The sequence below is a fragment of the Drosophila suzukii genome, chromosome 2L (assembly GCF_043229965.1).
Source record: "Drosophila suzukii chromosome 2L, CBGP_Dsuzu_IsoJpt1.0, whole genome shotgun sequence".
Taxonomy (NCBI): Eukaryota; Metazoa; Arthropoda; class Insecta; order Diptera; family Drosophilidae; genus Drosophila; species Drosophila suzukii.
In genome coordinates, this window is record NC_092080.1 from 17,056,209 (window position 1) to 17,081,540 (window position 25,332).

At 37.2% G+C, this 25,332-nt stretch overlaps 2 protein-coding genes across 2 annotated transcripts; one reads left to right on the forward strand and one right to left on the reverse strand.

Annotated features, from left to right (window-relative positions):
• The first annotated feature begins 491 nt into the window (after positions 1 to 491).
• On the forward strand, positions 492 to 2,109 carry Ugt307A1 (UDP-glycosyltransferase family 307 member A1). The gene is made up of 2 exons (XM_017071201.4): positions 492 to 1,182; positions 1,251 to 2,109. The coding sequence occupies exons 1-2, from the start codon at positions 518 to 520 to the stop codon at positions 2,101 to 2,103; spliced, it is 1,518 nt and encodes a 505-aa protein (XP_016926690.3). The 5' UTR covers positions 492 to 517; the 3' UTR covers positions 2,104 to 2,109.
• On the reverse strand, positions 2,095 to 19,248 carry Pvf2 (PDGF- and VEGF-related factor 2). Its single transcript, XM_017071212.4, has 5 exons — positions 19,090 to 19,248; positions 17,782 to 18,272; positions 7,748 to 7,853; positions 2,897 to 3,419; positions 2,095 to 2,782 (listed from the first exon to the last, which is right to left on the reverse strand). Exons 2-5 carry the CDS (start codon positions 18,166 to 18,168, stop codon positions 2,632 to 2,634), a joined length of 1,167 nt encoding a protein of 388 aa, XP_016926701.1. The 5' UTR covers positions 18,169 to 18,272; positions 19,090 to 19,248; the 3' UTR covers positions 2,095 to 2,631.
• Between the last annotated feature and the right edge of the window lie 6,084 nt (positions 19,249 to 25,332).

Sequence of the window (25,332 nt, forward strand, 5' to 3'; positions counted from 1 at the left end):
AAAATGCAAATTAGATGTAAGCAATTCTTCCACACGACTGCGCCGTTTTTTCTCACTTTCAATTAGAATGCAAAGCTGTTAAAGTAAAAAGCCGCAAATAAGCTTAAATCCCAGTGTAATTAAGTTTGTTGTTCATTGGGCATGAAGTGTGGTTTAGGTTAATTAATCGCTGTGTTTAACGACTACGGAGTGGCGATTGCGGTGCTAAATGGTACTGTACAAACTTGACATCGGATATAGGAATATAATACACAAGCCATAAACATATTGAGCTGAGTTTGGTGAGATCCATCCAATGAAATGTGTATATATTCTACATTTCCCACTCTTATATTTATTTTACTCTCTCAATTTTTAAATTTGATAGTGGATCCAAAGCTGTCAGTCCCATGACATCACGGTTTTTGGTCTCGTTGGGTAACCAAATTGCCTGTTATCATTTTGATTGATTAATTGTGCGTTCGTTGAGACTCAGCTAATTAGCTGTTAATGTGAAATTGAGTCGCGCGCCTCAGTCATGAAAGGTTCGCCGGTCAGTCGGTCACATTTGTGGTTCGCTTTCACAGCATTTTTCCTGCTGTCTGATAACATAGCGCCAGTGGAATCCCATCATATTTTGGGTCTATTCGTCAATGTTCATCGGTCCCAGTTAATGGTCCATTTGGCAGTATGTCGAGCTCTGTCACAGAAGGGTCACCACTTAACTTTGGTCACTACATTGCCGTTGGAGGAGCAGGATTTGCGGGGGAATGTGTCACACATTCTAATTCCATGGAAGCAGCCACAAGAGAAGCATCATGAGGGGTCTTCCTCGGACCTAATTTGGCGCTTGGAACGGATGTTTAGGCGCTTGGAACATTCTGGAGACTTTCTCGATCTGCCAGAGTGGAAGAAATTCCTAAAAAGTGCTCCCAAAACACCTTATGATCTCCTACTATTGGGCTATCATTTCAACGATCATCTGTTGGGAGTGGCTGCTCATTTTAACTGCCCAGTGGCCATCATTTCCACCCAACAGCCTACTGGATTTGTGAACAGCCTCATGGGCAATCCCGAGGAGCGATGGTATGTCCCACAACCGTATGATGGTCACCAGAGGAGTGGAATCTCAGCCTGGATCTTTGGAGTTTGGGAGAAGCTTATGGAAGTTCTGGCGAGGAGAGTTCTAGCAAGGATTTACAGGTATGTATTGTAAATAATTATATTAGGCGCGTTTGATTTAATAATTTAATTTTATTATTTATTTTTAGCGTACACTTTCCGGAACCCCGTTATCCTAGCTTTGAAACTATGCGGCGATCGGTTGTTTTGGCCTTAAGCAATCATCACATGATCAGCGAGGGTCCTATAGCTCCACTATTACCAAATATGGTGGATATAGGAGGTATTGTCTTGGAACAGAAACCAATTGACACCTCATTGGAAATATCAACAAGCAATCGATCGATCATTATTTTTAGTTTGGGAACTCGTTTCACTTGGCGAAAATCTTCTCAGAAACTGCTGGAGACTTTCACGAAAGCTTTTGCTCACTTTCCGGACTATAACGTTTACTGGACTTACGATGGACCAAATCGGAGTGCCATCAGTATGGATTATCCTCATTTAAAAGTGGCCAAATGGTGGCCCCAAAGTCAGTTATTGGCCAGTGGAAAAGTTCGATTGTTTATCACTCATGGTGGCAAAGGCAGTCTATCGGAGGCTCTGTATTATGGAGTGCCCATGCTGGGACTACCTTTGATAGGCGATCAACGAGGAAATCTTCAGAGGATGCAATCTAAAAATTGGGGCCTTACATTGTCTACTCACAATCTCACATATTTCGAACTAACCAAAACAATGGATAGAATACTTAGATCTCCAAGTTATGCTGAATCCATATCCTTAGCCTCCCAAATATATCGAGATCGTCCAATGAAGTCCAGCCATTTGACCACCTATTGGATCGAGTACATCATTCGTCACAAAGGAGCCAGAAATTTATACAATCCCGCCAGGCAACTTAATGTCATCGAATATTATTCCATCGATGTTTATGTGATCATCTATGGGGTCTTAATTCTAACCATAACCACACTCAGAAAAATAAATCGCTTGTTGTGACTAGAAGTATCGTTTAATTGTATACAAATATATTACATAAGTAGCTTAGGAGGTGAACTTAATCGACGATAACTTAAGTAACTCGAATGTTGTTTTACAATACTTCTGATCGGAACTTGGGTCTATGTGATGTATTTTTGTTTCTTGCTATTTTTCTTTTACTGGCATCTTACTTTCAGCATTTATTACTATAATCGTTTTTTTTAATGTGTATGTACTGTAGAATTATTATTTAAAATGGTTTTTGTTTTTGAAAAGTTTGATCTTCACCATGTGGAAAAGGCAATCTTTAAGTATTATAGCTCATTATACTAACGACTAAACATATGGAAGTTCCCATAAAATGCATTTAGTGAATTAGTTCACCAAAACACTATCATTGGGAGAGTCTATCCGTCAATCCAATGAATCAGTTCTGGATTTTTTGTTGTTCAATGGCTCACTCGTAATTTTAAATAGTAGTATTGTATAAGTAGTTTTTAGTTTATGGACAGTTCTGGATTGATTGTTTTTAATGGGGGTTTTGGTTTAGCTCTTGCCATCGTGGCGCCTCGACTGGATGTATTGTGGCACATTTAGATTTGGATTTTGAATTCCCGGGCGCGGACAACGACCGTTTCTGATGTCATATAGGCCGAAATTGCAGAAGGGCGGACTGACTTCTCCATTTTGAATGCGTCTGTGAAAGAAAAGGATAATATAAAATGTTTTAACGATTCAGATCTATTTAGCTTTTATTATTATGACTTTAGTTAGTTGATTTTAAAGAATATGATTTGAAATCATAACCCACCTTCTCTCCATCACCGAAAATCCCTCGACTCCATTCTTCAGCCTCTGGCACGTGTTGTCGCTGAGGTGGCAGTCGCATCGACAGCGCGGCTCCTGCCGCTCCAGCAGAAGCACCTCCAGATCCTCCTCCTCCGCCGACGGAGGCGATCTCGCCCAGCTAAAATCGATGAAGTGCTTCGGACATTGGCAGATGGGACTGCGTTTGCGACGAGTTTCCACAAACACGCACTCGCACTCCGTGTGATTCTGCATGGAAAGAATTATGGACTCCGAGTAATGACCCCGCTGCATGGTGAACTCCCGTTCCACCGTCTCATTTGTCTTCACCGTGCAGGTTTTCTGTGGTTCGCAGCATCCGATCAGATCGCTGCACCGGTGAAGGATCGTGGCCCGCGGGGAGTAGACCGTGTCAGTTTTCGTTGGGATGTGGACAATCTCCGGCCTTGGCCATCTACAGGCCCCATACTCTAACATGAACAATCGGTGAGCTTCGACCCTATTTTTGAGTGCCTTGTTTCGAGCAACTGCGGAAAAATAAAACAAAAATTAAGGGTTACAATTTAAATTTAAAGTCTTAAATATTTAAATTAATATTATTATTTAAAGCTATACATGGTATAATCATATTCATGAAGAGTTTTTCAATTATAAATACCTTTTAACTAACAAGAAACTAGGTTGAGGAACATTTTCTATATATTTTATAGATTACTATTATTATGTATAGTTTAATAAATGTTGTTGAGTAAGAGTCTAAAATTATGTTTACAATGTAGTTAAGATTGCTTTTATACCTCGCTCAATAAAGTATACACTGGTTAGGCACTGACTAAATAAAAGAAATTGTGATTACTTTTTACGACCAACTAATACTAAGAACCATTAACCAAGTAAAGCTACTATAATGGTAAATTTCTAATATACAAGCTATGAATAAAAGCAATAAAATGCATCCTGCTGCTTTGAATAATCCCCTGAAATGTTACATTTTTACACGCAACCTATTGACATAAACACACTTTTTCGCTTATGTGTGTCATTGGGATAACCAGTTAGCAGGCTCATTACTTAATAGCCCACTAAAGTGCGGTTCATTCGCCTTTTCGATCGGTCGGTTCAGTAAACTGCCAGAAATTTTCCCCCTTTTTCCCTCGTTTTCAATGCCTTTTCGTGCGTTTCGGTAGCGTTTTCGATCGCCCACTGGCTTTTTGCCAGGCCATCGGCTTAAGATCATTTGTGCGATCCGACTTTTTTTATTGATCGGCTGCTGTAGATTGCCCCTTTAAGGCCTTTTCGCCTGGCTTAAGTTTACCGTTGCAGGCGAGTTTTATTTATGGTCTTTTGTCGCGGCCATAAAAAAAATAAAACGTTCAGAAGCGATCTTTGCATGCGGAATTAATTTTTTCTCGTCTGTCTGGCGGTCGTAAAGTCGCAGGAAGCAAGCGGATTGGCCAGCGGGGGGAAAGTGTCTTCAAAGACCACCCAATGTGCATTTAACCGAGCTAATCCCAGGTCCTAGTCCCAGTCTGCATTCATTCACCTACTGGGAGATCAACTTTCCGGGCGAATCTCCAAGGAAGATTCAACTGTTGGCTCCATATGTAATTTTCATAAATGCCCCATGATTGAATCATCAACTTAACGAGCGCGCTGGGAGGGGGCAGATGGTTATTTGTACACTGTTGAAAAATCCATTAAAGATTCAATATACCAAAATAAAAAGAGAGTTAAAGTGCAATACATATTTTATAGAAATTGGAAGAAAAGGTTATTTTATTTAACGAGGAGTATTACAAAACACGTGAATTGGTTGGCAAAAATGATTTTTTTTTAAATATCTTTACTGATCCTCAGCCAATTTTAACAATCATACGATAACCTCCTGAAGATTTATTACAGTCCCCCAAACTTTAAAGCTAATAAAGCTGAATGCTTTATGTTTAAGTGTTATTACTTGTTTTGTTAATTTAAGTAACCAGCTTTTTAGACTTTTTATTAATAACAAATACATTAAGATCCCATAAACTTGGCCTTCTGGGCATAATCATATGTGATTGCTTAAGAGGTCTCTTCATTTATTAGGAACGAAATAATGTTTTTATAATTTAAATTTTGTCTTAGTGTATTTAAGGTAGCTGCAGGATGTGATGGCAAGGGTGGTGGAGGTGTTCTATACTCAGAGTTTGCGAAGCTGCTTCAGCCACAACAGCCACATGAATAATTCAAGAGGTTCTAGCTGAACAAGCCAGGAGTACTGGAAACCCAGGGCCTTTGAGGGGGATGGAGGGCGGAAAATAGGGGGAGGGATCTGCAAAGAAAGGGGGAATTTGCAATGTTCTTGTTGCCTGGGTTAAGGAAAGTCTGCTTTGCTGCCTTTGAACTTGACGGGACTGCCCATGAAAATGTGGGCCAAACTGACGGACTTCAAACATGATGAGGTGAGGGGAAGAGCCCCTCAAATTGCCAGGGTTTACCATGGCCAGCATTTGAGCTTGGCCAATAAAGTCATTTTGACTGCTGCCAAATGTTACACATCATTTAATTGAGGAAAAGTTTGTCCAAGGCTTGGGGAACATGCACATATAAATATATGATAAATCATAGCACAGCTCTGGAAACTTTTAATTAAGTTTTACCAATATTACGCAAAGAATTGCATTCAAAGTCTTAAAAATAATGTTATTGTAATATTTGTTGGTACCCCCACCCCCTTATTATGTATACATATAATATTTAAAATATATTTTTGTAAAGTTTCTTTAAAGTTCTTAATTTGATGCTGTATGAAAGTTTATCCTTTCATTTTTTTGTAAGCTACAAGGTATTTAAGTGGTATGCTAAGAGGTATTTAAATAAGATTTAGCTGTCGTGCAAATTGCTATAAAAACGTAGAACAATCTAGAGTAAGCTAATTTCCGGTGTTTTCTGCGTAAGATCAAGCAACCTTAACTATCAGATATGAGAAAATGAGCGTCAAACAATCTTAGATGATAAACAAAAGCGAAGAATCAACCAGAACAACTGCAGCTGGTCAAATTAAATGAGATTCGAAAATTGCATCATTAGACATTAAAGGCAACCATCGCCAGGCATTTCCATTGACAATTTCCCAGGCTGAGTGACACACTTTCGTTGACTTTTGCGCCGACTCTGTCCACACGCTCTTAACGGTTTTCCCAAAAACAATTTTCGCGCCCATTAAGCGACAACAATTTTCCACTCAAATGCAAAAGACAGAGAAAATGCAGAAAGGGGGTGGAGATACAAAAAAAAGTATTGAGACAGACCGAGCTCACATTTCATTGTCAGAGGTCTCGGTTGAGTTTGTGGTTGTCTCGTAATTGTCAATACACTGGAGAAACAATGGGTATACATATATTAAAAATAAATATTAAGGTTTGGTCAAGAATGTCATAGTATATTGTCTATATTTTAATTGATCTTAACTATCTTTTTTATATGAAACATGTTTCAAAATATATGTCTTTTACATATCTTTTAAACTTATTTTTTTAATTTTTTTTAAATTATTTTTTTTTATTAAAACTGTTCTAAATACATTTCATATATAACACAAAAAATATACAATTTAATGGGGATTTTTAGAATAATTCTTTTTGAAGCTCTAATACATAATGTCCTCATAGCACATGAATATTTCTCACTGTACCTCTAAAGTGAATTTGCTAAAGCCTAGTGGCACTAGGCTTGTAATGAAGTAATTGGCTATATCTATGCAAGTCTCCAATTCCCGCCCCCAAAAAAAAAAGCACCAACAGATTTAACTAGCAGAAGGGGGATGTGTGTATTTGTTTAACAAGAAAACTCTTCTTTTAATTGCAATGAAAGTGCAGATGCATCGCCCAAGAGACCAAAAACGGTGAAAAAGGAAGAAACGCTGGGGAAAAGTATCTTTTGGGTAATTTTTCAACTCCTTAAGGCGGAGTTTTCACTCTCTTTTCTACGGTTAGAAAGTTAAGTGCGTGAGTTAAGCTCGTGCCTGACTTTTCACCCATCCTGTTGTTGACACTTGTGCTCTGGTTTGCCATCATTCACAAGGAGAGTCACGTGCCAAAGGATAAAACAGTCATTTTCATTTCCATTGTCATAAATAACAGGAAAAGCAACTGGGATTGGCCCGGACCTCAGCTACAGTTGCGGAATTGCAAATGAAGCCTTGGCATTTCATAGCATTCTTGTATATACAAAATTAAGTATTCTAATTTTTTAAAAGTAAGCAAAGTAACTATATAAAATGAAATGAAATGTTAGAAAATGAAAAAAGTTATATAGTTTTATTTATTCCAAATATTACTGTTAATTGAAAAAATGTTGTCTTAAAGTTTTTAAATAAATAATAAGAGGTTTGGACAAAATTTAACAGGTAGTAGTTATATCTTACACATTTATCTTTATATTTTATTGGCTTTATTACTCATTACCTATGGTTTTTTGCATAAATTAAATACTAGTATATTACCAATTTACTAAGAAAACCCCTGGGACACTCGGCAAAAATTCTTAAAAGTGTAAGCAGTCGCTGCATTTATTCCGCTCATATTAATTTGACCTCAACTGTTTGCCTAGCCCTCCTTTTCCCACATCAAAGGCCATTTGATGGCGTTTTGTTTGGCTTGTTTCGCCCTTTTTCATAGCGAATTGCATAGAGTTCGCTTAGCACATTTGCTTAGCACATTTTTTATGGCCAGAACGTGATGATCATGGGCGGGCGCCTCGGACATCTATTTGCAGCACAATTACATGGGCATGGGGGAGGCGGGGGAAGACACCATTAATGGCCCCAATGAACTCCGACCGAGGGAAATCTTTAAAAAGGGTAAAGTTTACTCACTGTTGACTTTCCGTATTCTAGCATCCTCGACGGCATTTGAGGTTCCCGACTGGATTTCCCTTTTGGCTGTCCCCACGACAGGCTGATTTGTTGGAAATTCCTCGTTCTGTTTTCATGAAACAAAAAAGAAGGAAAAATATACGATATTAGTAAATTGCAAACAGATAGGCCAATGCAGAAATATTTTAGCATATGTGAGCATACACTTTATTTATAGGCATAGTCGGTTTTATCTTTTATTTATTTTTTGGTTGTGCGGCGACCATGTAACTCTATTTTCGATTTGCATAACGAACTTCTGCGGCTTTCATTATTATTGCACAATGCAGTGGTTCAATATTCCTTTTCCAGATATTTTTCATCTATTAAATGTTCACAGTTTTATGACATTTTTTATAAGAGTAAAAACATACTGACCAGATAATAAATTGGATGGTGCAATGTGCCAGGCAGCATATAAAAATGTTTTTCCAATTTTTAGTCAATCAAGAATTATATAAGATAAATTATATTTGGTATATATTTTAAACATATTGCTTTGCAATATTATTTGTCATTATTGTGCAATAAGAATTCCAGCTTAGAGCGAAATGTATTAAGATACTATTGACCTTTGTTTTTTTTTATAAAAGTACATTTTCATGTATCAAGTGCCGGAAGCTGATGATAAAACAGAGTTGTTTTGTTTGCAAAATTTTAAAATCGCATTGGTAATTTTCACTTTATTTTCACTTTATTGTGAAGTATTTAAATTTCCTAGTCATTGTTCTTGATTTCAGTGTTTTCCCTCCAATTTGTTCACAAAGGGCGAATAAAAATTAAATTCGATTTATGCCTTTTGATTTATGGTGGCCAGTTGTGCTCACGCAGCGATTTTGATTTATTTAACAGATTTTTAACACGAGAGCCGCAGCAAGCGGGGGAATAACAAGTGCAGGTGCAAGGGGAAAACTGCGTGCCACACCTGAGAGCACCTGAAAAGCTATCACTTACAGCTCAAAGAGCAACAGCAGCGGATGTTGGGGAAAACTTTTACAATTTGCATTGCCACACACGTATATCGATTTTCAACAAAGGGATGCACTCGCTTTTCCCACGTTTTCCCAGCCCCAAAAAGGGGCCCCCGAATGTCATGAAAACTAACGACATGCATATAAGTGATACATAATGCGACGAGGAGGAAAAGCGGGAGTGGCTGCCTTCTGGGTGTAATAAATGAAGTGTGCATGTAAGAAAAATGACACCAGCAGGAGCAGAAAGGATAAAGCAGCCAGGATACAACTCCATTCGCATTCCCAGCAGAGTTGCCAAAGCGTTAAGTGAAATGGCCGGCGAAATGGGAGAAAGGCTGCGGGGTTGGGCGGTGTTCGGTGGGCGGTGGGGGATCCCTCGTTTGTAAATTGAAATTGAAGGGTTTTACGCCAAGTCATGTCCCATGCATGCAAAAGCAGCTAATGGTTCGGATGCATAAACTATACATTTATTCGGGGGTTTAATGATAACCCTGCATGACTTGAAGAATTTTTTGACCTTACGAAATCGGGGGTCCCATTTATCGGAGTTTTTTAAGGTAATTAAGTTCTCAATATTTCTATTGGAAAATGTTTTAATGCATGTATATCTAAGAAACCTTTTAAAGAATGCTTTAATTCATTTATGTATGTTTAAGCATTCTTTAATAATTTTTTATAATAATATCATTTATTCACCTTTATAAACATTTTTTGGATCTTTTCTTAAATTAGTTATTCTCAAAGATTTTAATTTATCTACTTTTTTTGTTTAACTATTCATCAAATTTGTTATTTCTCTAGTTAGTTTTCTTTTAATAAATCTAAAGGTAAATCCAAAAAGTACAATTTGTATCCATTAATTTGTATGATTTAAGTGAATCGATGAAATATCTTGTATTTTTCTTGATTTTACATAACGTCTGTATTTATATTTTAGAAATATAGTTCATTTTGCCGCAAGCATTGTTGTTTTTGTACAATGTTTTATTAATTTTTTGTCATCCCTATTCCATCTTTTATTACTCGCTCAATAGCTTCAATTGTTTAAAACGATCGTTTTGCCTACATGAATCAAAGTCATTCGAATCGGATCTGGAATCTCTACGTCCTATTTCCTTTCCATACCCCCTATCTGATATTTCTTCGGGCGTTGCAGGCAACACCTCAGCTCTCTTTTCTTATAACCAGTTCTACTTAAGCTTCATTACGCATGCTCAGCCATGACACGGCCATTTCATCCAGGCTGGCAGTTGGCGACTCCCCCGACCCCAAAAACCTCCCGTAACCCTCCGCCACTGCCCCCTAGAATTACCATCAATCTGGAGTGCCAATCCCAGGAGCAGGAACCGGAGCTAAAGCTACACAGGGGAAAAATTACACTATACACCACAAGTTGTTTTTAAATTCACAAGAGGTTTTGGATCATTTGTTTGCATTTAGGTTATCAGAATATACTGTTCCAATGGACCATTTGTACCCTTATCTAATACGAAATAATTATTATATATTGTAAAAATATTTAAAACTACATTTTAATATACTTAACAACAATTTCGCTAGAAACCTTTGAAAAATATTTAAAACTGCATTCAAAATTGTTTTTTTCAGAATTTAGGTCTATTGTTCTTTCACTGTAGTACCGAAGTTTAAGCAGGGACACATGAATGAACAGAAAAAAACCCATTAAGTGTCTGCCGGGTTGACAGTATTCGAAAACAGTTGGTTTTTTTGTTAGGCCCACTCCAGCCATTCTCTCTTATACAAAATAATAAAACAAGACCAAACTTCATTTGCATTTGCCCCCCGTTCTGTTTTGAGCTTTTGAAGGATGTTTTGGTCGGAGGAGCAGTTTCTTTCTTATTTTTCACTCTTGTTTTTTTTTTCCACACCTTTTTTGTTTAGCCTCAATTGGGATTCCTGGCGTGGGTGTGACTTGTGTTTGGTATTTTACGAGCCAGAAGGTTGCAACAACAGCAGCGACAACAATAATAAAGAGCCTGTCGTGGGTTTATTTGCAATCAAAAGAGTTATGAGCCAAATGCAAATAGCGCACCCAGTACCCTGTTTTATGATCCTCAAGCCCTTACACTCTAAAAGAAAATCTATAATGCACGACTAAAATAAAATGTAATTGCCTTTTTTATTTATTTCTTCGGATATTGAGGCCAGACATTGAGACAGATATATTGTACAGGAAACGTAAACAAAATTGGTTTATTAAGAACCTTTAAAATAAATATTAGTGTACTTCTCGGGTGTTCCAGAACTAATACTCTCACAGCGGGTCTTAGGACTTAAACGTGTTTCTTTTGGGTTGTCCCTGGTCAAGATTAAATACCCCCCTTCCCCGAACTTCTTTTTGCCTTACAAAATGCGTGAATGAACAAAAAAATGAAAAAGAAACAGGGGAACATCATCAACAGTGGCAGAGGCGGCACAAAAAGTCTGGCCAACAAATTCGCCGACAACTGTGCAAACATTCAAGGGGCGTAGGGTGTGAGGGGGGTTGATAATGGGCCAGAAAGGGCGGGATGGTTGGGCGTGGGGGCCAAAGTTGCAAATAGTACAATCCAATATTTGTTTACGCCAAAGAGAGTACAACAAACAGGGCCAACTAAATGTGCACTGCCTTCCTCGCCTACATCTTTTAATTTCCCCGGAATCCCCCTTGGAATCCACACTTTAAATGGGCAAGTACATTCACAATGAATCGCTTTAGCTAAATTAGAATTTTTACCCAGAAGAGTATGACGAATACTCGATAGGCCACTGTGTCCAAAGTATAGGGAAACATTTTATTTAAGTCTTTGGACCCATAAAGTAGGTATAAAACACTTAATATTTATTGTATTAATTTTGTATTTAAGCTTTTTTTTAAAGTTTGTACTTATATATTTCATAATTATTGAATTTATGTATATTTTTTTGATAAGATTTCAAAATTATTTTATTAAAATTTTTTTTTTAATTTATAAAATCAATCAAATGAGTCAGAAAGTTTATAAATAAAATGATAAGATTTAATATATATTTTTTAAGATCCCTGTCAGCAAAGTCTTTGCATGACTACACTGAATTTCTTTCATTGAAAATAATAAACCCGACTCATTGATTTGACAACTTAAAAAAAACTAAAAAAATGGAACGTTCCATTTATTTTTCCTTTGAAATGCAATATTCTCTTCTCTAGGGCATCCGAAGTTCGTTGACAGTGGGCTTTTAAGGCTTTTCAGTTTGTGTTTTCTTAATTTGTGTTGAATGCGATGCCGCGAAACGCAAATGTAGCAATTGCAATTTGGCTAAAAGCTAAGCAGGGAAAATGGGAAAATGTATGAAAAAGCGCAGCGAGCAACGTTTGGGAAAATATCTGCCTCCATTTATTTTCGTTTTTTTTTAGAACTATAAACATGGCCCAGACACGCACAGCTATGAAAAGTGGAAGCTATGGATGGACCATGTGGCGTATGGTTAATATGTCATTTTTTTCCTCTTTCTGATTGTATTCCCAGTTCCCCCTTTTACAGTTTTTGGCATAAAAGTACCAATTAGGCGGGCACTCACCGCACCCCCTCTTTTCAATTTGACCATTAACTTAAGTAATTAAAATTGTCCACACTTTGCATATTTACTCGGCGTTTTTTTTTTTTTCCTTTTTTGCATCTTAATTGAAACTACTCGCATTAAAAGCCCATACAATTTTATACTTTTTAGCGGGGCCAGTATTTAAAAGAAACAAAAAAGAAATGCGCAAAAGGACTGGCTGTATAAAATGCTTTTTAATTTTTAACGAGCGAATGTAGCCGCGAAATCTGCCGCGACTGCTTGGTTCGTTTATTATGACAATTTTATATTTGTTTGCTTTCGGCCAACTGCGAAAACGAAAGCGGCCAAAAGGAAAGCATCAAGGCTGAAAGCAGAAATCAGAAATCAGAAAGCAAAGGCGCCGCCTTTGGGACCATAAATGGCCATAGTTGCCAGCCAATGTCAATGACAGAGAGGTGATGTTTCTGGCCAGAGAACAGGCTGTCGGCTTTCAGGGATGGATAATAATACATATTTTAATAGAATTTAGACTTTGTTAATTTTTGTAGATTTTAGAATAAATTTAAATTAGTACTATCGACTAAAAACAGAAATAATCTACCTACCTAAAAGTATTTTTCTTTCACAATAAAGCCATTCGAGTTAATCAATAAACGTGGCAGACAAATTATTTGAAAATTAAAACACTAAAATCTGTTGTTTAATTTAAAAATACGTTAAAGCTTATCAACATTGAATGAGATATTGACTCGTAAAAAAAAATATATTCAAAAATCCCGCCAATCTAATCGACCAGAAATGCATTGGGTTTTCCCTGTCAGAGGTTGAATCATCGAGTCGAAGAGGCGCCTACCAATTAGATCGCCCATTCGCAACCGAAACTGGCTGCAACATGTTGCAAGTTGCTGTTGGCGCAGCTCGGCAAATGCCGGAAATGTGAACTGATGCATCATCATCCTCATCGTCGGAGGGATCGATCGAGAAACTGATTGCCAGTCGAGACGTCGAATTGAAGAACATGTCTGGGAAAATGGAAAGATGTGGGGGAATCGAATGGGACCTCGAGGGGGACTGGGAGTGTCGGGGTTGTCAGACTCTTCTAATTGCAACGCCCACACGCACCGATCGATAGCCGCTAGATTGCCCAAGAGATTGAAACGTAGCTGCTCCAACAATCCACCAATCCACCAATCCACCGATCCACCGATCCGCCGATCTACCGACTTGTCTGGCCTGCTCTAGATTGACTTTTCAATCTGCAATTTGTTTGAATTTATCAAAGGCAATACACTGACTGGCAGACAGGAAATATTGACTTTGTTGCGAGACTCGAACGCAAATAAACCAAGGGGAATACGGAAATCATGGATTTTGGAATGCTAAATGTATACAGGTGTACCTATCTTCGTTAGTTTTATGGGAATTAATAGAACTAGCCTATGTATAAGGTTAGGATTATTGTTCCTATCGATTTAATGACTGTTTTCTTTTTAAAATATATTCTCGAGTTAGCAATTTCGAAATTGATAAACCCTTGGGATTTAGCTTTCACAACATAAAAATGATTTATAAAGTATAAATTCCTGACAACCTCTTTCATCTCCCCCGAAGAAGACTGCTTGATTCCGCGAAATCTTCCCGGAAAACATAGATCACACAAAGGGAGAAATTGCCATTAAATTTAGAACAAAGGAATTTATATGATTTATGCTGGCGAGGAGTGTATTAGGGCCTCGTCTTGGCCATGATTTATATTTGCTGGTGGGCCTTAATTGCGTGACTCTTGGCGCATGCCCCGTTTAATGGCCAGCAAGTCGCCGGCGATCAATCAGCCAGTTCGCACAGTCGGGGCCAGTTAATTATGGCCAGCAGCCGAAAAGCGTGAACTCTCTGCACTTAATTTATTGGTCTGGCGACGAGTTCCCCCACACTTTCCACACGCACTTTTTTTTTTGTGTGTTCACGACTAGTTTTCCACGTTCATTAGACGATGTGTCGCAGACTAGAAATTAATAATATAAAATTTTATAGATTTGCCATAAATATTCAGAGCTTCCGCCTTAAGTGACTGAAGTCGGCTGGACTATTAGTCATAGCCAAATCACTGGCATATGAGTACTATGTAGACCGCCCGAAAGCAGTTTGTTCGCTATTATGTCATAAGCCGATTTGCCCGTCATTAGTTTTCTTTTTTGGGAAAAACCCGCCACATTTAGATTGCTAATAAATCAGAAATCTTGCCGACATTTACTTTATCCCCGAATATATACTTTGGTGCGTGGCAACAGATTTCATCGTTCAACTCTATGTGGCAATAGAGGGAGTCAACGCAAATGGGGTGCGGAAAGAAATTTTATAGGGCGCGGAGAACTTTGTGTTTATTTCTTTATTCGCCGTCGAATCGAAAGTGAAATGATTGCAGTTGCGAAGTGCTTTTCCAGTTTACTGGAAAATATTTGCATTGTTTATAAACAGATGATTAAATATTGACAGCTATGGTTTTCCAAAAATAGACAATACGATTTGTAGGAGCATGTGTAAAGTCTAGTTATGTATTATGCACAAACTTTTAATAAGTGGGTTTGTACAAACTTTTTTTTAAGTTCATAACTAATTTTTTTATTAATGGCATAATTTATATGATTTATTTTCAGTAAGAGGGGAGTGCTCTCTTTAAAAGTCAAAGTCTTGCTCATAGAGTTCAAGTTCTTTCTTTTTCCCCGCTTCTCAGTGAATCTTCGTCAACTATTTGCCGTAGATAACCTCCTTTTCTTCCAATCCCCCTGTTGATAAAGGCATTTTCTAGTCATTCAACTATTGCAATTATACAATTGTGAGTCGCGATGCGAACGACCAGATCAAGTAATATTAATCGCACATTTGCCTATAAATACATATGCAGATTTTGATTTTATTGACCTTGTCGCGGAGCAACTAAGTTCTTGATGATTAATAGACTAAATCAATTTGTTTTCATGTTCTGGCTGGTTGCAATGCAAGATTGTGTATTGTGACCTATTTGAGTCTAGTTTCGATTTGTGTTAAAGATACTTCTTTTTACAACACCTTAAATTTTAAAAGAAGTGTGTTTTAATAACAATTGCATCATCTCACAGTGATGTCAAAATATGTATACCTATATAAAAGTGGCGAATTGATAGGAACTTTTGGAATAGGAATTCCTGAGCTCATAGCCAAGATATGAGACCCATTCCCAGTTACCAATCTCAGTGCAGTTATGCGCACGGAATGTGATGGCAAATAAACAGGCAAAGGTAAACACACCGAGGGAAATGGAATGGTATGTGGGGAGTTCAGAAGCAAGTGCAGCGGTTTCCCAAGGCGAAAAGCCTTGGAAGGTTGGGAAATTGGTGTGGAGTGCAGATATTAAATTCCTCTTTTTTGCGAGTCCAAAGGGAAGGGTCGCTGGGAGGGGAGGGTATTAAAGTAAAATCATGCCCACAGACCATAAGCTTTTTATGCCGCCCGAGTGCATCAGCCACCCACTCTCATTTCCATCCCCATCCCCATTACCACATCCAATCTCCCCCTTAACTTTTCAGGAAAGCTTATTAAGGTACCTATGTATGCGATTGGATCACTTATAGTTTCAAGCAAAAGTGTGGGCGATAAGAGGCGAATCAAACTCAGACTTTGGGGCGGGAAATAATCGGGAGCTGTTGGTTGATAAGCGAATGAATAGTAGAATCAGGCTGTGATTGTCGTCAGCTTCGGGGAATTCCACAGAAATGTTTGTGTTCTTGCTCACTTACGTAATAAATGTTTATTAATCTCGATATTCGGCATATATCTCAGAATATATAAATAAAATTATGTGATAATATCAGCATGTGAACCAAGTTCTAAGAATAAATGAAAGTGGGTTTATCGAACAATTTGCCTGGAAATGCCTATTAGCAGAACGATTGTTTAATCAGTTCCATAATTTGGCAATACTATTTATTTTGCTGAAACACTATATATATCCGATCTTTAATTCGCTTATACTTAAAAATTCAATTAGTTCTATTTAAAAAGTTCTTCGCCTAGCTTTGAAAAATCATTATCTCGTCACGCTGTTCAATTTACTTGTCATATTCATAAATGAAGTATTTTGAGCACCCGAGGCATTGATTAATTCTTATATCAGATGTTCCATCTCAATTATGGGTAATCAAAGTAAATCAGAGGGACAATTTCCCCCCAGTAAATCCCATACATATTTAGGCACGATTGATTTCCCTTTAAGGGCGGCAACAGTTACAAGTTGTCAAGTCAATTAGGCCAATTGACGAGGGACCACCATAACGGAAAGTCGTGTCTTAAATATCCCTTTAACAACCCGTTTACGTTTTCCCCTTTTTTATTATCATCAACCAGCTGTCGACCATGGAACAGAAAAAAATGAAAAAAAAGATAATAAAACAACAGAGCTACAGGTTCTTCACGAGATCCCCGCTCTTTGTCGATTTTAAACGGACCGGCACAATTACAGGCCGGAAAGTGAAACCGAAACCGATCGTTGAGCAGGGATCTCTCTTCTGAATCTGGAACTGGGGGCATTATGTTGGCTCCCGTTTGCACACCGCCAAATTGGCTTGTTAACCAAATTGGTGGCTCCTACCTGCCGCAACACGTTTCAAAATTGCCGCCATTGTGTAACTCCTTCTTTCCGATCCCCAGCCCAGCCATATGGGTGGGCTTTTCGATCTTCGATTTGCAATGGGTGAGTGGCTGGGAGATCGGCGAGATTGCGCGTCCCAGGGTTAGTCACCCGTCTCCGATTCACTACGCGCCGAGGTTCAAGGTGAGCCATCTCGTTTCGATCCGATTCTGATTACCATTCCGATTCTAATGCGCAACAAGTAGCAGCAGCTACTAAAGATACTTTGGAAGTTCATTGAGAATTGGCCATCTAAGTAAAAAAACCTTGACATAGCAATTTATTTAAAACACGAAAATAATCGCAATTTTCAAATTCTAGGAACATATAGATCGATTTTTGAACTTTTGTATGGATTGCTAATAAAGTGCTCATAAATTAAAACAGTACTGAACTAAAAATCATCTTGCAAACTTTAAAAGCCGAACTTTCCGAGGGGCTATCAGGCATAATCAAAATAAGTCTTAAAGTATTAATGGGGCTTTAAATTTAATGGATCATATATAGTATGTTAAAATTTTAAATATACATCATCATACCCAAAAATAAAATTAATCCATTTTCTATAACGTTTTTTCTTGATAAAGTATTCATCACAAGAACTAAAGATCTTTTAAAAAGATTTTTCTTTACAAATCGGTTTTTTTCATCTTTTCTACAGTGTTACACGAACAAAACAAATCCACAAATATTTATTCGGCTTCAAACGGTTGAGAAGAAAAATAGATTGGAGCGAGTCAACAGGACTATATTTTTATGGGTTCCGCGAAGTGTTTGCCATCGCTTGGGCTCCAGATAAAAAATGAAGCACTCACCCCATTGTCGGCGGTATCAAAATGTAGGTGATTATCGTCGAACTGCCCCACGAGGTTGCCATTGACACTGCGGCGGATCTCCACTCCATAGTGGAGCAGCTCCTGGATGGCCTGCTCACGTGCCACGCGCTTGTGGGGAAACCTCAGGATCTCCTGATCTTCGGAATACCCCCCGTAGTGCTTCTCCTCCTCGTTATGAATCTCGCGAAGAGGTAGGAAGTAACGAGAGCGAGTGCGATAGGTATGTGGATGAGAGGTGGTCCTGGGCAAGGTCGAATTCCTCGTGTCTAAATAATTCTTATTTATGTCAGTTGGGAAACTGGAATGCACGTGTGTCGTCTTCATAAAGGAGATCGCCATGACCGCCAGCACGATTTTCAGAATCATTTTTATACTACGTTTTTGTGTTTTAATAATGCTAATTTTATATATTTCGTTTTAGCGATAATTTTATTTTGCAAGTTTCACAATATACTTGGTTATACACTTTTCTGAAAATAGGCAAAAAGAAAATTATTTAGCATTTTGTGCTATTAGGTCACTTGTATTATTTATTATTATTGCACAATTTTTATCTTTAATTAAACTCGTTTGGTGCTGAAATGTTTATTTTGAAGAACTGAATATGTTTTTTGAATAAAACGTTAACAAACTATTTTTTTTTTCTCGTGATAAATTTATTAGTTTTAGTTAAAAACGTATATCATTTTTTTAAGTTCTGGCACTTTTATTTTATTTGTTTGTACACAATGAGTCATTTATTTCGGTTCTGTTAATTACATTTTGTAGGATTTTTATTTTTTCCCCCAATTTGTGAGAGAATTTTTTGAGTCTAACAAGTTGCTAAATAATTTTGGCAGCTAAATGTTTTTATTTTTGGCACACGCCTTCGCTTTTAACGCACAGCTGCATAGATATTCGCAAATTTGTCGGATGCAATTATAAAAAAAATCTTTTTAATTAATCGTTTTTTATTTGCAATAAATTTTTTTGCTGTCTGCCTGTCAAAATGTTACAAAATTTCACTGGTAGAGCTATCTTTTTACTTTAAATAATAAAAACTAAACACGAAACTTTTAATAATTTAATAAACAAGTCAGTTTTAATTTACTTGATTGCATTTTCTTTTCATTCATTCGAAGTTTTTAATTTGTTATTAAAGTCCAATAATATTTTTTACAACTAGTTGTGAAATTATTTTATTATGTCGTGTATCTACACATTTGTCAATTAATACGCGCACTTATGTAAATCCATTTAGATAGTCGATGTATTTTTTGGGAAAACCAAACTTCTTAAATGATATACCTTTTTGCACAATCCTTTTAAGGACATATTTTGTTCACTTCTTGCACTTTTTATTACAAAGTTCCCGAATAATTTTTAGGACCTTTTTGGGTGTTGAAGGATCTTATTTAAATCTGTAATTGAACGGAGCAAGCGAACCGCGCGCGTTGAGTGCCTATTTTGAACTGCAAATAAGACGTTTGCCGGCGATCCACAGCAGCCTCAAAACCCCTCGTGAGAAAAGCTCATTCTCTCATTGTCGCTCTTTTCACTCACTTTTGCGCTTAAACTGAGTCAACAGAAAACGACCGGCGAAATGCTCTTATTCACTTTAAGAGCAAAATATCGTAATTTTCAGTTCTTATTTTTCATTCTCAAGAACGCTTATATTGTAAAAAATATTAAAACATTTATAAAAAATTTGTAAAATGTCTAAATTTCGGCATATAAGTGAGAAGTAAGAAAGCTATGTTCAAAAACAAGTTCCTATTATCATCTCTTTTGGTTTGGTCATGAAATGAAGTAATTGTAATGGAGATTGTAATAAAATGTTCCTAAATGGATTGTATTTTTGAACAGTGTGAACTGATTTCAGCTCATTCTCTCTGCGTGACTTCATTTTACTCTGACATTGGTGCGATTTGAGTGCTTTCTTTTAAGAGCACTCTCTCTTTAAATGGTGAGTCATTTTCGTAAAAGAAAAGTCTCAGCCTGGAATGTCTTCGGAAACTCACATGAAAACTTGATTTTTTGTAGATTGTAAAAAGAACATTAAAGTGTAAGCTTTCAATTTAACAATATATATTTTATTAAAGATCCGATTGGAGTTTAGAATCAATTTCTAAGAAAATGATTTACATTTCAGAGTGATATTAGATGAAATTTTCATCATTACCAGGGAGATCCTTTTTTGATAATGTAGAAAGGATTTGTTGGCCAAATTGTGATGAAATCAAATTGCACTTTACAAAAAGCAAGTCTTAGTTCTCAGGTTTTTTCTTGGGTACCTGTACATTAAAAATAAATTTAATTTAATTTCTTAACCCTTACTACAGTGCAAATGATTCATTGGAGATCGCAACAGGATACCCAAATGCGGACGTCAAAATGTGAAAATATTATGTAGATTTTTACTCATAATGGAGTGAAAGGTTTAAAGAGCTCCAAAACAAAGCAGATTCTCAGTAATTGGTTGATTTTTTTAATATTCCTTACGATTTTAAATACAAAAATTCGTGAGTCAAAATTTTTCTTGATCATATGATTATATTTATTTTCGGAATGCGGTTTTCTAGCAATGACGTTATTCACATGACTAATTCTAATAAAATTATTTCATACGTAATGAAATGTAACAGTGGCTAAAATATTTAAATTACTTTACACTTATTTTTTATAAAGTTTACTAGGAAAAAGAGAAAACTTAATTACATAGTTTAGAGCCGATGCGTAAGAATAAGGATTAATGAAATTCAACGACTATTTTAATTGAATTCTCCTTTTTCTTGAAGGCTCTTATCTTGTAACACTTTATAAATAGAAGTAATCACGCAGTTATCAGCCACATACTGAGGTGGCGACTATAAAAGCCTCATTTACAGGCCAATTACAAGTATGCTTATCGATAGCACACTTTTAGATGGTTTTTTTTTGGTTTCTTATGCAAATTCTTATGGGAACGATGTGATTCAGCTCCAGATGTTGGTTCGCCTGTCAACAGGTTTGCTATTGAAGATCTGCTCGAATCCTCGGCGGTTTCATCTTATTTATGGCCTGTGGCTGGTTCTGCTAATAGCACATAAATCTTATTAATGATCTCTGTCAAGTGAGCGAAGAAAACCCGCAAGATCTGCATCCAAGCATTTGCGTTTCATTTCTCGGTTCTAAGTCGGGAATTCTCGGTTGAGAACTGGGCTCTCTGCGCGGTTCTCAATTCGTGGTGTTGATGATGGACAACAGCTTTCAGCGCTACCGTCAATCAGTCGAGCTGACAAAAAGTTCCTACCCTTTTCCAAGGAACTGTGGGCGCAATACGACACCATTAAATGCCCTTAAACATAGTTAATATCTTAGATCAGTAATTATTATATATACAAATTATTTTATTTTGGAATATTAATTTTCTTAGGAACAAATGGCCTGGTAATAAATAGATAAAATACCATTTTCTTGAAATAAAGAGGAAATAAAATAAGAGAAATATTATACCATTCTCTATTGAATTTAATAATTGAATTTTCTAAATTTGGCAGAGTATTCTGCGATCGATGCAATTGTTTTGAATTCCTATTTCACACTTTGTTGTGCAACACTTGAATGCTCCCGCCTTGCCAGAAAGGGGCGTGGTCCGTGGGCGTAGCTGACTTCGCACCAGGCCAATAATCTTTAATAGGTCTGAAGAATTTGTTTCTTAGCTGTCTACTCTCTTTTCAGTCAACACCAAGCGCAAATATGCGACAGTCCACCCACTCCCCCTCTTCCCAACCAAGACCCCCCTCAAAAAATATTCCCTGCCCCTGTCTGACTTTCGAGTTTTCTTGTCGACACCCACGATCGGGAATTTGCATATGTGTCGCCTGATATGAATTTTTAGTTCGCCACCTCTTTTCGCCCCTTGATCTATTTGTCATTTGTGCACACTCTTGATGATATATGTATTTATTTTTACAGCGATATTTTTACTTCCCATAGTTTTTCCGTTCCGATCTCGAAAGTAAAATCAAACCTTAGCACATCATAGCAACATTTGACATTGAATACCCTTGAGAGAGATATGTACAAAGAGATCCAACCTTCAATTCCGATAATTGTGAGTCATCCTAGTAACTGAGGCTTGAATAGTACATTTAATTTTTCGAGTTGTCGTTTTTATCTACATCCTGCTCAAGTGTACAAAAAATATTTTTTGTCTTTTTAAGTGGGTCATCGAATAATGCAAACTTGTGAAATTATTAAGCTATTGTATATATCTCAATAATGTTTCGTTTTTGTTGTCACAGATGAATCGAATAGTTTAGAAAACTTACCTACTAAGTACATATTGAAGAAAGAAATATGATTAAACTTAACATGGGATTTATTTCTTTGAGCGTTATACCTGCACCCATAAAATTCAATTAAAGAAACATTACATTTTGCCAAATATTATTTCTTTAATTCATGAAATTGCGTTGATTTGCTATTGAGAACAAAGAAAATCAAGCAGCTCTTTCAGCATTGTTTGTATTTTTTGGTAAGCCTTGACTTGCATGAGTCACTCACAATTCTCGGGAATATGTAGCCGGAGCTCGAGAACTCAAAACCTTGAATGGGTCAAACACAAATGAAGAGCGAGCAAATGCATTACTCTATAATCTATTTTTCATCTTGCGAGGGCGCTGAGAAAAGCGATCGTTTACTTATCACCCAGTCCCCTTATTCCCCCCGGGCAAGTCGAGTCGTTCCAGTTTTCAGTCTGCGGTTTTTGTTTTCTTCCGATCGAGCAACAGAATTGACAATTAGTGAAAGTGGAAAATGTGTCTGGTCTGTTTTTGTGGCTCTGGGTGGTGTTGTTTGCCTAGACCAAATATCTGTAAATGCCTTTTATGGCTCCATTGAGATCTGTCGCCCTGGGACGTGTGAATATTTGAGAAAACTAATCCCCATGATTTGCACTTTGCTCGCTGCACTCTGAAAAAATAACTAATGGCTTACCATTTACTCGTCAAGTAACCTTATAGAGAACTTATATTGGATTTTTTATTAGGATCATAAAGTTGAGATCTTAGAAAATTTTAGTAGCTCAAGTATGGGGATTCAATTTATGAGTTAATTTATTGTATGAGACTTTGAAATCTTAAGCTTACTTTTATGGCTTTATAAGTAGTTCTCTTCTTCCCTTAGTTCGTAATATTTTTCTGTGTACCGTGTTTCCTTCCCAAACCCATTGATAATTTCTATGTATAAACAATAAACAAATTATCAGAGCTCCAGGAGAGGGCCGAGATTTATGTTCCACGACAGGGCTTAATAGATTGTGGCCACGACAAATTGCCTGGGTGTTTTATTGTATGCGGCCCAAAAGGTAGCGATAAAGAGGGGAAAATCGCAGCCGTTTCGGCCAGCTGGCTGTTGGCTGTTGACTGTTGGCCTACTGACTCGAAACTGTGCCAAACGAATTTGCAAGTAAATCAAACGCAGTGTACGAATAATTTGGCAGCGAAACCAATCGAAAAACGAGACAAGACGGCGGCAAGCGGCAACCTAAAAATAAATGCCATGACGGAGTCGACGGTCTGATGAGACATGTGTATATGCTTTGCATATACTAAATGGCTATATCCACCATATATAGCGGGAAGGGGGCGTGGCAGCAGGCATCGCGCCACAAGTTGCCAAGTTATTTTTTTATAGCGTCTGGCAATTGGCGATGATGCAAGGCGGCCCAACTCTTTGTGGCTTTATTTTTTTACGACAATATTATTTGCCGGCCGTTCTTGTGGCTATTTTTTATGACATTTCTGCGGCTTTCTGTGCGTGGGCTCTCATTGATATTAATTGCTCGGCTGTCTTTTTGGCAACCAGCGCAAGTGTTTATTTGGCTTATGTCTTCCGGCCAAAATGGGAGAGTATGGCGAAGTGGTTAGAACGGATTTTATGGGATTTTGGGGACTTATGGTCTATTAGTTGACTAGTATAATTTTGTAAAATAATTAGTTCTTTCTTGTTTCGAACATAAGGATTTTGGGTTGCAGAATTGGCTCTTAGATCTTGTTTTGCATTGTTATACACAAACTGAAATTGTTAATTTCGCTCAAAATCTACATTTGTATAAACTAGTGGATTGTAAAGTGCAAGTCATCTTGAAGTTAGTTTGGTACTAATCCGTTTTTATGGCGAATGATTTCACTCGACTATTTCTTGTTTCCATAAGGATAGGGCACCCAAAGTTCTATCTCCAGCGAAAAATAAAAAGCGACATAAACTAGATGTTTTCTGCCACATTTTGCGGGCACTTTGGTGTCTTTCGGTTTTGCGGCATATGCTGGGGACATAAAAAACCCAAACTGTGCTAATGTTTTTATTTTCTCATATTCATGCATATATATTTCCTTTTCTTCGGGGGCGCCAAGCCAAAGCTAATTTGGCGACAGTTGCCTGATGTCAGTTTTCCCATTTTCCTTCCCCCTTTGGCAATTTTCCCATCAGCATCCTCTTTTTGGGGGAGGCAACAAGTGTCTGCAACGGGCTTATCGATTTTCCTTTTTTCTTGGCTGCTTTGCAGTAGATGATTAATGCTGTTTATTTTAGTCTACTTGGCCAACAGAGTTTGCGGTTTTCAATTGGGTCACTTTGGCGAGATTTTTCTGATTTTCTTGGTCTCCATTTCTCTGTTTCTCAGTTGCAAGTTCAAAGTTCTCTAGCGACCCGAATGCAAATACATCAACAGATGTGGGTCTGCTCAAATTCTTGACCCAGACTCAAAAACAGATCCGAATCAAAAGCGCGCCCTATAATTTCTCTAAGCACTTCTGTGCCTCTGCCTTCACATTAGATTCTTTATTTTACTAACGATCCCATAATGTATTTTTTGCTTAAATCTTTGGCCGATCTTTAAGCGCACTTATGCTGATTGTAAAAAAAATATGAGTCAAAAAAAAAGTTTACTTTTTGAGAAGTAATCGTTGCAAACAGAATAAAGATAAATATAAATAAACACAATAAAGATAAATATGTATAATAAAGATAAATAAATATATGTATATATATAAATAGATAACTAACAATAAGACGACATAAAAAAAACAATCTACATATCATATACGTATAAATATCTTTGTTTGTTTTCCCATTGTAATTCTCGTTTAGTTTCTTGCCTTTTGCATATGCCTCTAAAATGTTCTCCCATTCTGGAATAATAAAGTGTAGTGTGAGGTATATGCCCTTTGTTTGTCCAGATATGTTTGTGATTGTTTGTTTGTTTGCTCAACATGCCGCGGGTTAAGTTTCTTTAAGAAGTGGGATCCAGTAATTGCCTTTTTTTCGCCGGCGAACGCCTCAAGATATGCTTTGATTTTGACCGACTGTTTTCTTATCTGAGGAGGGTAATCTCCCTTTTTGCCTTTTTCCTCATCCACAGAGTTCAAGTTCAACGCATCATTGCGTGGGGTCTTCAGAGGAGAGTGGAAAGTTCCCTATATTTGAAAAGGTATATGTGGCTTAATGGACAGTTTGTCATAATAAGCAATATGTTTAATTGACTGTGATTATACAGATATTTTATTT